Consider the following 13,024-nt stretch of genomic DNA (forward strand, 5'->3'; position numbering starts at 1 on the left):
ATGGGTACAAGATGGACTTGCCCTGGACCTTCCCTACTTGTGCTCTTCTATTATGGGCATCTTTTGCCATGGCTAAGGACAGAGGGTGATCAGAGCTCAGGTGGGGCTGAGACCTGAAGGAGCGTGGGATCAGACAAGGGGACCAGGCAAGGGTAGGCCCCTTGCAGGACAGCATGATGCCCACCTCCCTCTCCGCAGATGACTTCTACAATGAGACCATGGCAAAGATCTTCCTGCAGTATTATGAGAATACAACCAGGGTTGTGTGGAACCGGTTCATGGAGGCCTCCTGGAACTACGTCACCAATATCAACCAGCAAAATCTGGAGGAGATGGTGTGGTACCACCTCCGCTGCAGCCCCTTCCCACCTTGCTCTTCTCAGGGGTCTCGAGGGGATGGGGGAACCACACCTTCTGTTGTGTGTCCTCAGCTCGAGGAAAGAGGGAAGCCCCAAAGTACATGTCAAAGCAGGCTGCAAGCTCTGGGCTTCTTGGTGGCCCTAAACGCTCTCTGGGCAAGAATCTTTTACTTCTTTCCCCTTGTAAACATCACATCCTTGCTTTTAGGGAACCAGGGTCCCTCCTTTCTCCCTCTTAGCAAATCTTCAGTGATTCTGAACGCTTAAAGTGGGCTTTAGGAGGAGGTTGGGGCCATGGTCCCAAAGTTCAATGTGGAGCCCTTATTCCCTCCCCCAATCTCCCACAACAAACATGGTGACCCTCCTTCCAGCTGCTCAAGGAGATGGAGAGGTCCCAGCACATGCTGTTCTTTGGCACCCAAGCCCGCCTGTTTAAGATTGCCAGGTTCCAGGACCCGGTCGTGAAGCGTATGCTGAGTAAGCTGCAGAACATAGACAAGGCGGCCCTCCCCAAGGACGAGCTCCGGGAGGTGATGGAGGGAGCCCCCAGGTCTCCAGGCACATTCTCCCCAGCCAGGGGTGGGTGGGTGAGCTGCTGGATGGGGAGCCGGAGTGTCTGGGGCAGGAGGGAGGTTGCTGGGGCAGGGCCAGAGCTTTCTCTGGGGGAGGGGGAAAGCGGAGGCTGGTGGGAAGATGCCTCAGCCAGGCCCACCTCTCCCAGCTGGTGGGGCTGACGCTGGGGGTGGGCCCATGGGCATGGGCCTGCCCTGGGTGACATCTGTCCCCCAGTACAACAAGCTTCTGGCCTACATGGAGACAATGTACAGCACGGCCCAGGTGTGCATGAATGAGGGGCCATGCCTGCCCCTGCAACGTGGTGAGTACCCAAGCCTGCCCCCTGCCTGACCGGTCTCCAGCACCAGCCCCTTCCAGGAGTCTCCTAACTCCCATCTTCCTCCCTACCCCAACTGTGCTCTCTTGTTGGAGGAGTGGGAGCAGCCTAGGGTTGTGAGGCCAGGTGGGAGTTGGGGTCCCACCTTGGCTCCTTTTCTGGGCACAGACATCGAAGAGGTCATGGCCACCTCCCGGGACCAGAAGGAGCTACTATGGGCCTGGCAGGGCTGGCGGGATGCTGTGGGTCCCCAGGTCCGCATGACCTTCGAGCGCTATGTGCATGCAGCTCAGCAACAAGGCTGCAAAGCTCAACGGTGAGACCCCCAACCCTAACCAGCCTGAGCATACGGCACACAGCAGCAATGCCTGAGAAGGGTGAAGCCAAGTCTGCAGAGGGAAGGGCAGGGGCAGGGCCTGGAGATGGGCACCTGAGCCCTGCAGCCAGTGAGGGTGAAAGTGGTCCATTCACTATGTTGTTCCACAAACACTGACTGAGCACCTATTATGCGTGGGTGCTGGGGAGGTTCTCAGGATGAATAGGTGAAGACAGAGCAGGTGCCTGCCCTCTTGGGCTCACAGCCCTCTGGGAGACAGAAAGTATTCATGCACGCACACATCTCCAGCTACCACCCAGGATAAAGGCTGAGAAGGAAGGGGCTGCTGAGAGAGAATCAGGAGAGACCTGCTTTGGATAAGTGGTCTGGGAAGGCCAGAAAGATGGGAAGGAGCCAAGCAAGCAGGAAGTGGAAAAGCATCCCAGGCTCAGCAATGGGGGTAGCCGGTGTTTGGGAGGATTTGGAAGAAGTCTGTGCAGTGAGGGCTTGGATGGGTGGGGCTCCAGGCAGGTGAGAGAGGACACAGGGCCTTATCCATGTCATTTCTAACCAGGCTCAGTGAAGAGCATGGATCAGGTACTTTGCTAAATGCTTTTCCACCCTGATCCCATCCTGTACGGACAGTGGCCTTAGGAGGTACTTTTCCCATTTGGCAGATGAAGATCCTGAGGATCAGGGAGATCAAGTGGCTTCCCTAGATCGTGCCTGGGTCTCCCGCCTGCCAGACCAGGGCTGAAGGGTGGGGTGAGTGTTTCTGAGCCCCCTCTCCTGTCTTAGGTTACGAAGACATGGGGGCCTTGTGGCAGTCCACGTACAAGTCCGATACACTGGAGCAAGACCTGGAGCATCTCTACCAGGAGCTGCAGCCGCTCTACCTCAATCTGCATGCCTACATGCGCCGGGCCCTGCACCGCCACTACGGGCCTGAGCTCATCGACCTGAGGGGGCCCATCCCTGCCCATCTTCTGGGTAAAGTGCCTGCTGGTCTGGGAGCAGAGGCGGGGCAGGCAGAGAAGGCCTCCAAGCAGATGCCCAGGAAAGGGAGAGGTGGTCTCCCGCTTCTTAGCCCCTCCGCTCCCCTTGCAGGGAACATGTGGGCTCAATCCTGGGTCAACATCTTAGACCTGGTCCTGCCCTTCCCGAAGAAGCCCCTCGATGACATCACGAGGAACATGAAAGTCCAGGTCAGTGCCACTGCCCACTCTTCCCCCTGAGCAGGGCCCAAGCACCCTCTCTTCCCCACAGCACTGGAAGCCCGAGAAAATGTTCATAGAGGCTGAAAATTTCTACACGTCCCTGGGGCTGCTTTCCACTCCACCGGATTTCTGGAGAAAGTCAATGATGGAAAGGCTGGCCGATGGGAGGGAGGTGGAGTGCCACGCCTCTGCCTGGGACTTCTACAATGGCCAGGACTTCAGGTGCTCACCCTACACCCAGCACTGCCCTCCCGCCCCCTCTCGCTCTTCCTCTGCTCCTTCCGCTCTCCACCAGTCTATCTGTCTGAGGAGGTGTGCACAAGGGGTGGGGAGGGCAGGAGCCAGGGCAACTTGGGAGAGGTGGGTGTTAGAGCAAGGGGCTTGGCCACTGGTTGGGCTATGGGGCCCAGAGTGAGAAAGGACAGCAACCAAGGCCCTGCTGGTCTCTAGCCAACCACCCCAGTCCCTTAACAGAGTCTGAAAGGAGAAATCTCCCCTTCTCCCAGGGCATCCCCATGCTCCTTGACCCCTGCCCTTTAACCCTAGGATAAAGAAGTGCACCGAGGTGACCATAGAAGACCTGCTCTCCATCTTCCACCAGATGGGCCATATCCAGTACTTCCTGCAGTACAAGAACCTCTCTGTGATCTTCCGTGCAGGCGCCAACCCAGCCTTTGAAGAGGCCGTGGGGTTGGTGATCACCCTGTCGGTCTTCTCCCACAAACACCTGCTCAACAAAGGCCTGCTCAGCCACCAGCACCAGGACTCAGGTGATGGGGACCAAGGAGACCATAAGAGGGCAGCCCGTGCCTGGGGCTGCAGCTAGGGCTTTCCAGGCAACGCTGAAGGGAGGGAGAACCAGGAGCCATCTTCTGACTGCCCCACCTTCCCCAGAGGAGGAGGTCAACTTCCTGATGGGCATTGCCCTGGACAAGATTGCCTTCATCCCCTTCGCTTACCTGATGGACCTGTCTCGCTGGAAGGTCTTCGATGGCACCATCCAGAAGGACGTCTACAACCAGGAGTGGTGGAAAGGACCACTGCCCTGGGCTCTCTGTCCCCTCCCACCCCCGGTGTGGGCAGGGTTTTCGGGTCATCCTCAAGGGTACCACCCACTGTCATAGAGTGCTGCTTGTTCTCCCCTGAGGGCAGAGCTGGATGTGTAGTGCTGGTGACCTGGGGGCCATGGGAGAGCCCCTGGGTAGTGTGGCAGTTTGCCGCCACCAGACAAAATCACCCCTGGTAAAGTAGATAGGGCCAGCGTGGGTATCATGAGGCCTTGTGTTGAATTGACCCCAGCACTGAGCAGACCTCTGACCTCTCCAGGGATCCCAGCGGTGGCCCTGTCTGACCTCTGGGTGGCTGGGAAGCTCACACAGCGGTTGCATCTGGGCTCCTCTAAGAACAGACCACTGACCACCGGCCAGTCCTCCTGCTCCTCCCCTCCCTTTCTGTTCCCACCAGAAAGGGGGTTGGAGGACCTGAGCTCTTTCCCTCCTGTGGAAACAATCTGCCTGAGAGAGAAGCAAGCCCACTGCTCCCTATCCTGCTGGCCCAACACACACGCCTGCCTCTGGCTTAGCATCCCGGGGCACATCCAAGGTCAGAAATGGCTTCTGAAGGAGCCCACCAGCAGTCAGGCAGCATCATCTTGAGTGAGGGGCACCCACACAGCATCCCACCACTGACCTCTGGCTGTTTGACTGGATAATAAATGCCTGTGGCCAGGGCTCCATCTCCACCAGGCCTCACACTAACCAACTCTAGTCTACTGGCCACAGAGTGGCTTGGGGTGACTGTGAAGAGCCTGCTAGCTCTGCACCAGGCCCTTACATTTATTTGAACCTTTACAACAACCAGTGGACATTCACAAAAGAAGAATGTGTGACCAGCCCATGGTCACAGAGCAACCCAGGGGTAGCAGAGGGGAACATTCCTCTCTTTGTCCTCTCACCCTCCCACCCACACCCTGAATTCAGGACCAGGTCTCACTGGTGGGACTGGCAGAGTTTTGACCTTGTGTCCCCCCAAGGGCACCCTCCACCAGCCATCTGAAGCACCTGCAGGGATCTTTCTCCTTCTTCTATCCACCAGACCCACCCCCTCCAAATAATGGAAACCGGGGGCTGAGGGAGAGGGGTGGTGATTCCCTGGGCCTTGAACAGGCCCTGTCCACTGGGAGAGGAAGCTCCTGACTGTCTGTCAGGACCCAAGAGGACGGTTCAGAGGCTCCAGTGAGCCAGCAACAAAACGATGAGCCTTTTTACAGACTTTGTCTCATCCCAAAGATGGGTCATTTTACGCCCATTTTACAGACATTTTACAACAACAAGGCTCAGTGACAATCAGTAACTTTCCCACAGTTACACAGATCAGAGGGGTAAAACCAGACCTGACCTTGAAAGTTATTGGGCTCTGCCCAGTTCTGCATCCTGCCACCAGCTCCCTGATCTCTAAACCTTGGTTTCCTCATCTGTGAAATGGAATAATCGTGGTACTAGCCACAGGGATGTAACTCTATTTTCTTCTTGGCACTTCTTACTAGATGAAACAACCTTGGGGGCTGGTCTACAGCCATCCCCCACCCTTAGGATGCAAGCAGGGACCTTGCCTAGTTTGTCCCTCCTGTGTCCCCAGAACCAGGATAGTGTCAAGTGAGCTATGTGAAAGCTCAGCATGGTCCCCAGCACAGAGGAAGTGCTCAGTCAGTGTCAACAACTATTATTATTTCATTCTGATCCCCAATCCCATGAGTTTTCAACTCGTCTGTTTAATCAATAAAAGTTCAGTGTGTCCCCTGCACGCTGGGTGTGGTTGTGATCGCCGTGCAAATGCTCTGAAAGGAACGACTCTGAGACCTGCCCCGGGCAGCACTATCAAGGCCCCTGTTTTCCCCACCAGGTTGAAGTACCAGGGCCTGTGCACCCCCCCATCCCTCGGACAGAGGAAGACTTTGATCCAGCTGCCAAGTTCCACATCTCAGCCAGCATGCCCTATCTACGGTAAAGGTCTGGGCCCTACCAGCAGAACCAGCTCTGGGAGTTGGGGGTTGGGGGTTGGGGGTTGGGAACCAGGCCAAGGATTTCCAGGAAGGCCCTAGATCAGAATGTCCTCCTGCAGGCCTGCCCACCTCTTCCCATTGGTGCACAGCCTTCTGAGGGCCAAGCCCTGGAATCCTTTGGGCCTTTACATCAGATCCCATGCGGAGGGCGGAGCTCATAGGAATATTCTAAAGCATCTCTGCTGTTCCTAAGAGGAGGGCAGGAAAGAAGGAGGCAAGGGTTGGTCCAGAGGCTAAGAAGGAGAGCCCCATAGTATTCTAGGGCCAGCCCATGGCGGGACCTTGCCGAAGGAGCTTCCACCCAGGCTGTGACTGCTGCCGTGGGCCCTAGTGGCCCCTGCGTGTCAGAGCTGCCAGCTCCACATGGCTCTGGGCTTCCCATCCCTGACACCCACTCCCTAGCCTGCCCAGGTTCCTCTACCCAGGTACTTCCTCAGCCTAGTGCTCCAGTTTCAGTTCCACGAAGCGCTGTGCAAGGCCACAGGCCACATGGGTCTGCTGCACCGGTATGACAGATATAACTCTAAGATGGCTGGAAAGCTCCTGGAGTGAGTGCCCTCTTCCCTCATTTGTTCTCAGTTTCCCGTCCTCCCTTGCTGGATGCCCGGCCCCAGGCCCCCTCTCCTCACCTGGCCACCCTCAGCACTCTGACTAGAGCCTCACTGAGCTTATATTCTAGTGGAAGTTCTTCCTTGTGTCAGACTGCAGTCTCTCCTACATTATTTAAAGCCTATGTCCTCTTGTGTAGCCCCTTGTGGTCAGAGAGCCTGTTTAGCCCCTCCTGCTAACATGTACACTCACACTCGCATACGTGCACTCATACGCATTCATACTCACACAGTCTCTCTCACACACTCATTGACACACACCACACACACACTCACACCCACTCTCTTAACAAAGCAACGTAATTTAGTATCCTTTGCAAATTTAATGAGCATAGTATTTGCGATTCCACCATGCAGTTTGTCAGTAACCACTAGGCCAGATGGAGTTGCAGGACTGGTCCTCTAGCTTTGCTCCCAAAGAGGGCTATACCTTCCATACCTATTGTCTCCCGAGTCTACTTGCTATTCCATCTTTTCAATCCACAGGGGTTTATTCTAGCTGACTGCCCAGGTTTGAGCTTTTCTGAATGTGTGGAACATAAGGAACCTCTCTATTCTCTGCATTCATGTCTCTGGCTGCCCATCATTTATTCATTCAGCAAACATTTACTTGTGCACATGCTGACCATCCAGCAGGGGACAATGGGCCACAGGATAAATCAATAACCGTAAGACAAGAAAGGTGCTGGTGCAGTAAGAAAGGGCAAAGAGGGTGAGGAGGTCCTGCCAGGGAAACAAGGAGGGAGCTCTGAGCCCAAAGGCGGGAGTGTAAGAAAGAGCAGACAGCTGTTTTCTAGATGTCAACTCACTCTGAACTCTGAGCCTTCCTCCCATTTGGTTGGTAGAACATTTGACCTCAGTCGTTCTCACCACTCCCCTCAGGGTGCACAAGGCTCCCAGGGCCTGACTTGGTGCCAAAGCATGGAGAGGCCTTGCACGTCATCACTGGTCATTGCTCACCAGTGCCTACGCATCATCATCCAGACCCCTGGCCAGGGAAGTCCCTGAGTTCCAGGTTTAGGACTTTGAATACCATTTTCTGGGCAGAGGGCAGAAGAGAGGTCTCTGAGAAAGGGGGATGTCATGAGCTCTGGGGAGGGAGATGGCAGCAGAGCAGATTATGAGCTACGGAGCAGAGAGGGATGGCGAGTGCTCGCAGGGGAGAATGGGAAGGGCAAGATTCTTGGCTGCTTTTTTGCCTAATATATCTTAAAGCTTGGTTTTGCTCCTTTTGACTCATCTTCCTAAATGTGATTGCCTGGGCTAGCCTCTGGGATGGTTCTGCTGGGAACGGGCGGCCAAAGTGGACTTGGTCCAAATTCCCAAAGTCCCCCTGTCTCACCCAGCCAGCCGTGGTGGGCCTGACCTTGTCCATGGAGCCCGCTGCTGCCACCTTGGAGTTGAGGGCTCCGAGCAGCACCCAACTGTCACATTTGCAAGTCTTGTGTGCTGCCAACATGGACCATCAGCTGGGCTTCAGTCCAACCTCTTGTCCCACTGAGCCTGGGGACTCTTTCTAAATAGGCAGATTCTCAGTGGAGGAAACTTTTCCCCACTAGGTCCTTCCTTTTTCCCAAGACCTGGTATCTGATAAAATCCTCTTCCTAAAATTAGTTGTGGGTTTTTGTTTTTTTCTTTTGGTCTTGATGACTTTTCTCCTCCATTTTTCTAGGATCTTAACTACATTCTCTCCCAGTGGTTTCTGCCAAGAATCCACTGACCTTTAGTCTCCTCCGCTCACTCTTTCCCAGTTGTTTGTGGAGTGATGTGTATCAAGTAAGTCTCTGCAGGCTGGAAAGCCCTCTTTTGCCGCCATTACATGACTTAATCCTCGCCGCAATGACAAGCGGGTAGTAACGGGGCCCATTTTACTGATGAGGAAACTAAGGCTAACAGAGGTTAAGTTGATTGCCTGAGGTTATGCAGCCCATAAATAGCACTGCTGGGTCTTGAACCTGGGTCCTGTTAGTGTAGACTCCACACTGTGACTTCTGGGTCTCTAGGCCCCCCCTCTCTCCTGGTCAGGTGGGGAAAGAGCAGGTGGAGAAGGATTGACATATGCCTACCACTGCCTCTGCAGGGGACTCTGGGGTGGAGGAGCCCAGAGCCCTGGCTTCAGCACACTCTGTCCCCCCACCATGAGTGTGCGGACCAAGCCTGAGGCTCCATCCCCTGCCACCATGCACTGGGTGTGCCTTGAGACAGAGTGATATTTGTGCAGCGCTGCAGGCGGTGACTAGAGCACATCCCACACTCACTCTCTCTAATCCTCCCAAACACTCCCTGTGAGACCAGGAAGGGCTGAAGAGCTGCCTCTCCCTACTGACACCGAGCACCGCGTGGGAGACAGCGTCTCAAAACTTGATGCCTGTTTGAGCCCAGGGCATAATCATCGTCACAGTAGTGGTAATAATAATAATAATTAGCAGCTCACATTTATTGTCTGCCTACTATGCTCCCAGCGTTGTGTTTATTTAATCATCACAACAACCCTGAGAGGTAGGTACTGTTATTATCTCCAGTTTATGAATACGGAAGCTGAGGCTCAGAAAGGTTAAGTTATTTGCCCAAAGCCCCACAGCTACTGAGTGACAGAGTCAGGATTCAAACTCAGGTTGGTCTTATTTCAAAGCTTTTATGTACTATGCTGAGCTCAGTGGGAAGAGTCTGACTAGCAAAGTCCTAGGGCCAGGTTTGGGCATCCTGAGGGGTCTTAGCACCACCAGCTGATGCCCCCATGAAGCTCACAGCTGTATCCACACTCCCAGGGATGTCCTAAAGCTGGGCTCGAGCAAGCCCTGGCCAGAAGTCCTGGAGAAGATAACTGGGGAGACCAAGGTGTCTGCAAAGGCCATCATGACCTACTCCAAGCTCCTGAACCGGCTGGTCACTGAGAATGTGCAGCAGTGGGAGATCCTGGGCTGGCCAGACTTCAGCTGTTACTTCGAAGGTTTGATAATCTGACCCTGGTCCTAGCTCTGGTCCAGCTCCAAACCCTACGCTAGCCTTCCCTGGGCCAACCCCTACCCCAACCCAGCCTTAACTCCTAGCTCATCTATGACCTGCCTTGAACAAGCGCAGCACTGCTTCTGGGTGACCCTGTCTGCACTTGATGCAGCCTTGGCTAAGACTGGAGTCCATGCCCCAGCCGCTGGCTCAGTTGCTTCCTTGCACACTGTCCAGCTAGACTGCCAGGTTGGCATCTGAGCACAAGGTGGTCATCTTGCCTCCTGACCCTTGTACAGAGCCACTGCTGGGCACCATGTGGTGTGTAGCCCTCTCTGTGTCCATTTCCCCTTCTCTTCCTTCTACTCCTCTTTCTCACCCTTCTTCCAGGTAATGCCCTTATCTGTGGCTTGGAAGGTAGGTACCTGAGGCTGAAGGAGAAGGCCAGTGGCAGTCAGACCCTCTCTGATTGCCACAGGACACCCCAGGGCCCCTTCCCCAGTTCACTGCTCTACAAGATTCCCATGTCTTCCACAGAAAAAGAAACAGACAAGGTGACATTCCTGAGTCTGGAGCTGGACCCTAACCAGGTCAACTTTGGGCAGTGGGTGTTGCTGGCCCTGAGTTTTGTCATGTTCCTGGTGGCCCTACTCCTGGCCTGCAGGCTACACTCCCTGGAAAAAAGGTCACCGGCCCAGGACACCAGCGTTCAGGACATCAGCACACTTGAGATACCACCCAAAGCCTACTTTCTGGGCATAGCCATGGAGCCCCGCCAGGCTGTCAAAAGATGGTCCTGCTGGGCCTCTGCCTCATCCTGATGCTGTGCTCAATCGGCTTGACCATTTGGATTTTCACACAGAACAACAGGAAGCCTCTGTGGATGAAAGCTGAATGGTGGAGTTGGGACTAGACACCAGTGTGACTGGTGAGGCTGGGGAGCAGGAGGAGGGCAGTCAAGCCAGAGAGGGTTGGTGGGGGATGCTGAAGAGGGGGAAGCTTGCATGCATAGTGCCCAACTGCAACTGTGGCAGATCCAGGTACAATGTAGTTTTGTAATTGTGTGTTTATGAACTCATGTATGCAAGGTCATGTGCACAGGCAACTGACTCTGTGTGATTCCACATATGCCCTGGGTTCCAGGCCAACCTCCTTCCCCTAGGGACTCAGGAACCACAATTTTAGTGACCCAGTGACTGTGTCCCTCCAAACCGGTCCCCACCCCATTCACACTTAGAACGGGTTCATCACACAGCTCTGTTTTCTTCAGGACCCCAGCTGGGGCTGGTGGGGACTTCAGTGCCCAAGGAGTGTCTGCTCTGGTTAGAAAGAGAACATAGCTTTGTCCCCTTATAAAATGTATTCAAGTAGAACCAGACATTCCTACACAAATCCTTGGTGCCAGTTCATGAGCACTGTGCTCTGTATACTGGCCAGTACATCTTTCTGCTGATCCTCTGGCCTGCCTTATGTTGTTGGGCTGTATAATCCAGTTCCCGAAAGCTGCTCGTTGGCCGCCTGAGATGCAAGGTGCCTCATAAACTGGCCCCCAGCCCTCCCTGACCCTTTCCAGGCCCTCCCAAATGGAGACAGTGGGTAGCTGGGCACCAAGCCAGGCTTGATTAATGATTGACTTCTTTAATATTTAAACAAAGCTCATCTCCAGCCACTCCGCTCTGGAGATGGCCTTATTCAACACACACACCTGCCGCCTGGTCTGTTGCCCTGGGGATCGAGCACAGGGCAAACCACACCTTTCCGGGCTCAATGGGGGAGGGTAAGATGTGTAGGGAGAGCTGTAGGAAGGACATTTGGGAAATTAGGACTCTAGAGACAAGCCTGAGAAGAGAGAGGGAAGGCTTCTGCTTCTACCCCTTCTAGCCCTTTCTTTCCAGCCTGGGTCTGCCTACCACGGGGCTGCTACACCCGATATACAGGGACTCATTGAGTTTGGACTCAGGCTCCTGGGGCTCCTGGGGAGGCTGAGAATCTGTGCCCATCAGAGATCAGGAGAGAATTGAGAGGAAGTAGCATCACAGCCAGTAACCACAGAGGGAGGCACCAGGGCTGCAATTGAGCCGGTGGGAGGGTGGCCAAAAGATGGGACCAGCTCTCTCTAGATTAAAGATCTGAGCCCAGAAGTCAGAGGTTCAGGGGACAGAGGGACTGGGCTAAGATCTCCATGGACTCTACCTCTGTCCGGGTTTCAAGAGGTCTTCCTGAGTTCTGGCTGAGCCCAAGCACTTCCTGCTCCATTTGCAGGCTCCACACCACCCTCATTTGATGTCTCTGTCACTGTTCTTACTTTGCTGAGCTGTAATGTCCTTATTTGTCCCCATGGCTAGCTGTCGGTTCTGTAAGGGCTGGACACCCATCAGGAGTGTGCCTCCATGTAGCACCTGTAGCCAGATAGCCAGCACTGGCCATGGCACACACGGGGACTTGGGAAATGTTTGAATGAGTGAGTATGTGAATGAATGAGTGTCCCACTGCCCAAGTCCCTCCTCAGAGCTCAGCTCCTCGCACACTGAGCCCATGAGAAACAGCCTCAGCTTTCCTCCACAGCCAACCTGCCCACCCAAACACAGGGGCAGCCAGGACAACTCTGCCCCCTCAGGAGGCCACACTTGCAGCCCTCCCATCTCCTAGCCACAGTGGCCAGTGAGGCCCCCATCAGGCATTGTGGCTCTGCGTGGCAAAGGCACACCCAGCCCAGGACTCCAAGTCTTCCTCCTGAACTCCAGCAAAAACCCCACGAGCCTCCTTGGCCATCCCTCTCCCCCCTTGCCATTGCAAAGTTTCTTTCTCCAGAATATTTCCTTCATATCTAACTGATTAAGAACTTGGCTGTCTATCAATTAAATTCAGATGTTCAAAATGGCGTGTGAGGGTATTTATCAATTCCCTTTTTGTCCAACCTTACCACTACCAACCCCCAGTTCAGCCCCTCTGCACTGATTTCACCATGGGCCTTTGCCTAAGGTGCATGCCCTATTCGAATGCTTGCCCTTCAAGGCCTGGCTCAAAATTGGTCATTGAACCCTCCGAAAAGCTCCAAGCCCACTGAGATGCTCAGTGAACAGTGATTCCCTTCTCTCCCTCTTCTCCAAGAAGCCTCTTTCAATAAACCTCACCCCATTCCCCTCTGCTTCTTCTAGTCTATTCATTTTCAGTCAGTACCCTGGCACTTTTATCAGTGGTCAGTAGCTAATATAGGCAGTTTTAAATCTGTTCTCCTCTCAAGCAGCGCCTGAATGCTAAGAGCTCTCAGGCCTCTGACAAAAGCACCTAATTGTACGTTTCTTGTACACCTTCATGTGTACTCCTACTCCATTCTCCCAGGACCAGGTCCTGGATAGGCTTGCCACTAGGAGCTCTGCATGGGCGATGGGGCTCAGCTGGAGCACAACTTGGCAAGGGCAGGCAAGAGGACTAACGGTACCATTGCCAGGGTCAGGTCCAGTGGTCAGATCCAGAAAGAAACCTTCAGCAAAAGACCACCTGAGCTCTCTAACGGTCCCTTCTGTCTGCCCCTGCCCTGCCTGTGAGACTCGCCCGGCAATGTCCAGACTGCCCTTCTGTACCAGGAGAGGGTCTGAGAGGAGCTGAGGCCACGGGCCATTGG

General features: G+C 54.5%; 1 protein-coding gene across 1 annotated transcript; it reads left to right on the forward strand.

The window, feature by feature from the left end:
* LOC124247249 (angiotensin-converting enzyme-like protein Ace3) lies at nt 1-10,312 on the forward strand. The gene is given in 17 exon segments (XM_046676321.1): nt 1-100; nt 199-335; nt 731-889; nt 1,149-1,236; nt 1,420-1,532; nt 1,534-1,567; nt 2,366-2,557; nt 2,675-2,772; nt 2,834-3,006; nt 3,331-3,554; nt 3,679-3,817; nt 5,680-5,707; nt 5,710-5,786; nt 6,271-6,393; nt 9,222-9,403; nt 9,937-10,191; nt 10,194-10,312. Coding segments are annotated over 17 exon segments (2,241 nt in total).
* The last annotated feature ends 2,712 nt before the right edge of the window (nt 10,313-13,024 follow it).

This window comes from Equus quagga, chromosome 11, assembly GCF_021613505.1.
Source record: "Equus quagga isolate Etosha38 chromosome 11, UCLA_HA_Equagga_1.0, whole genome shotgun sequence".
Classification (NCBI taxonomy): Eukaryota; Metazoa; Chordata; class Mammalia; order Perissodactyla; family Equidae; genus Equus; species Equus quagga.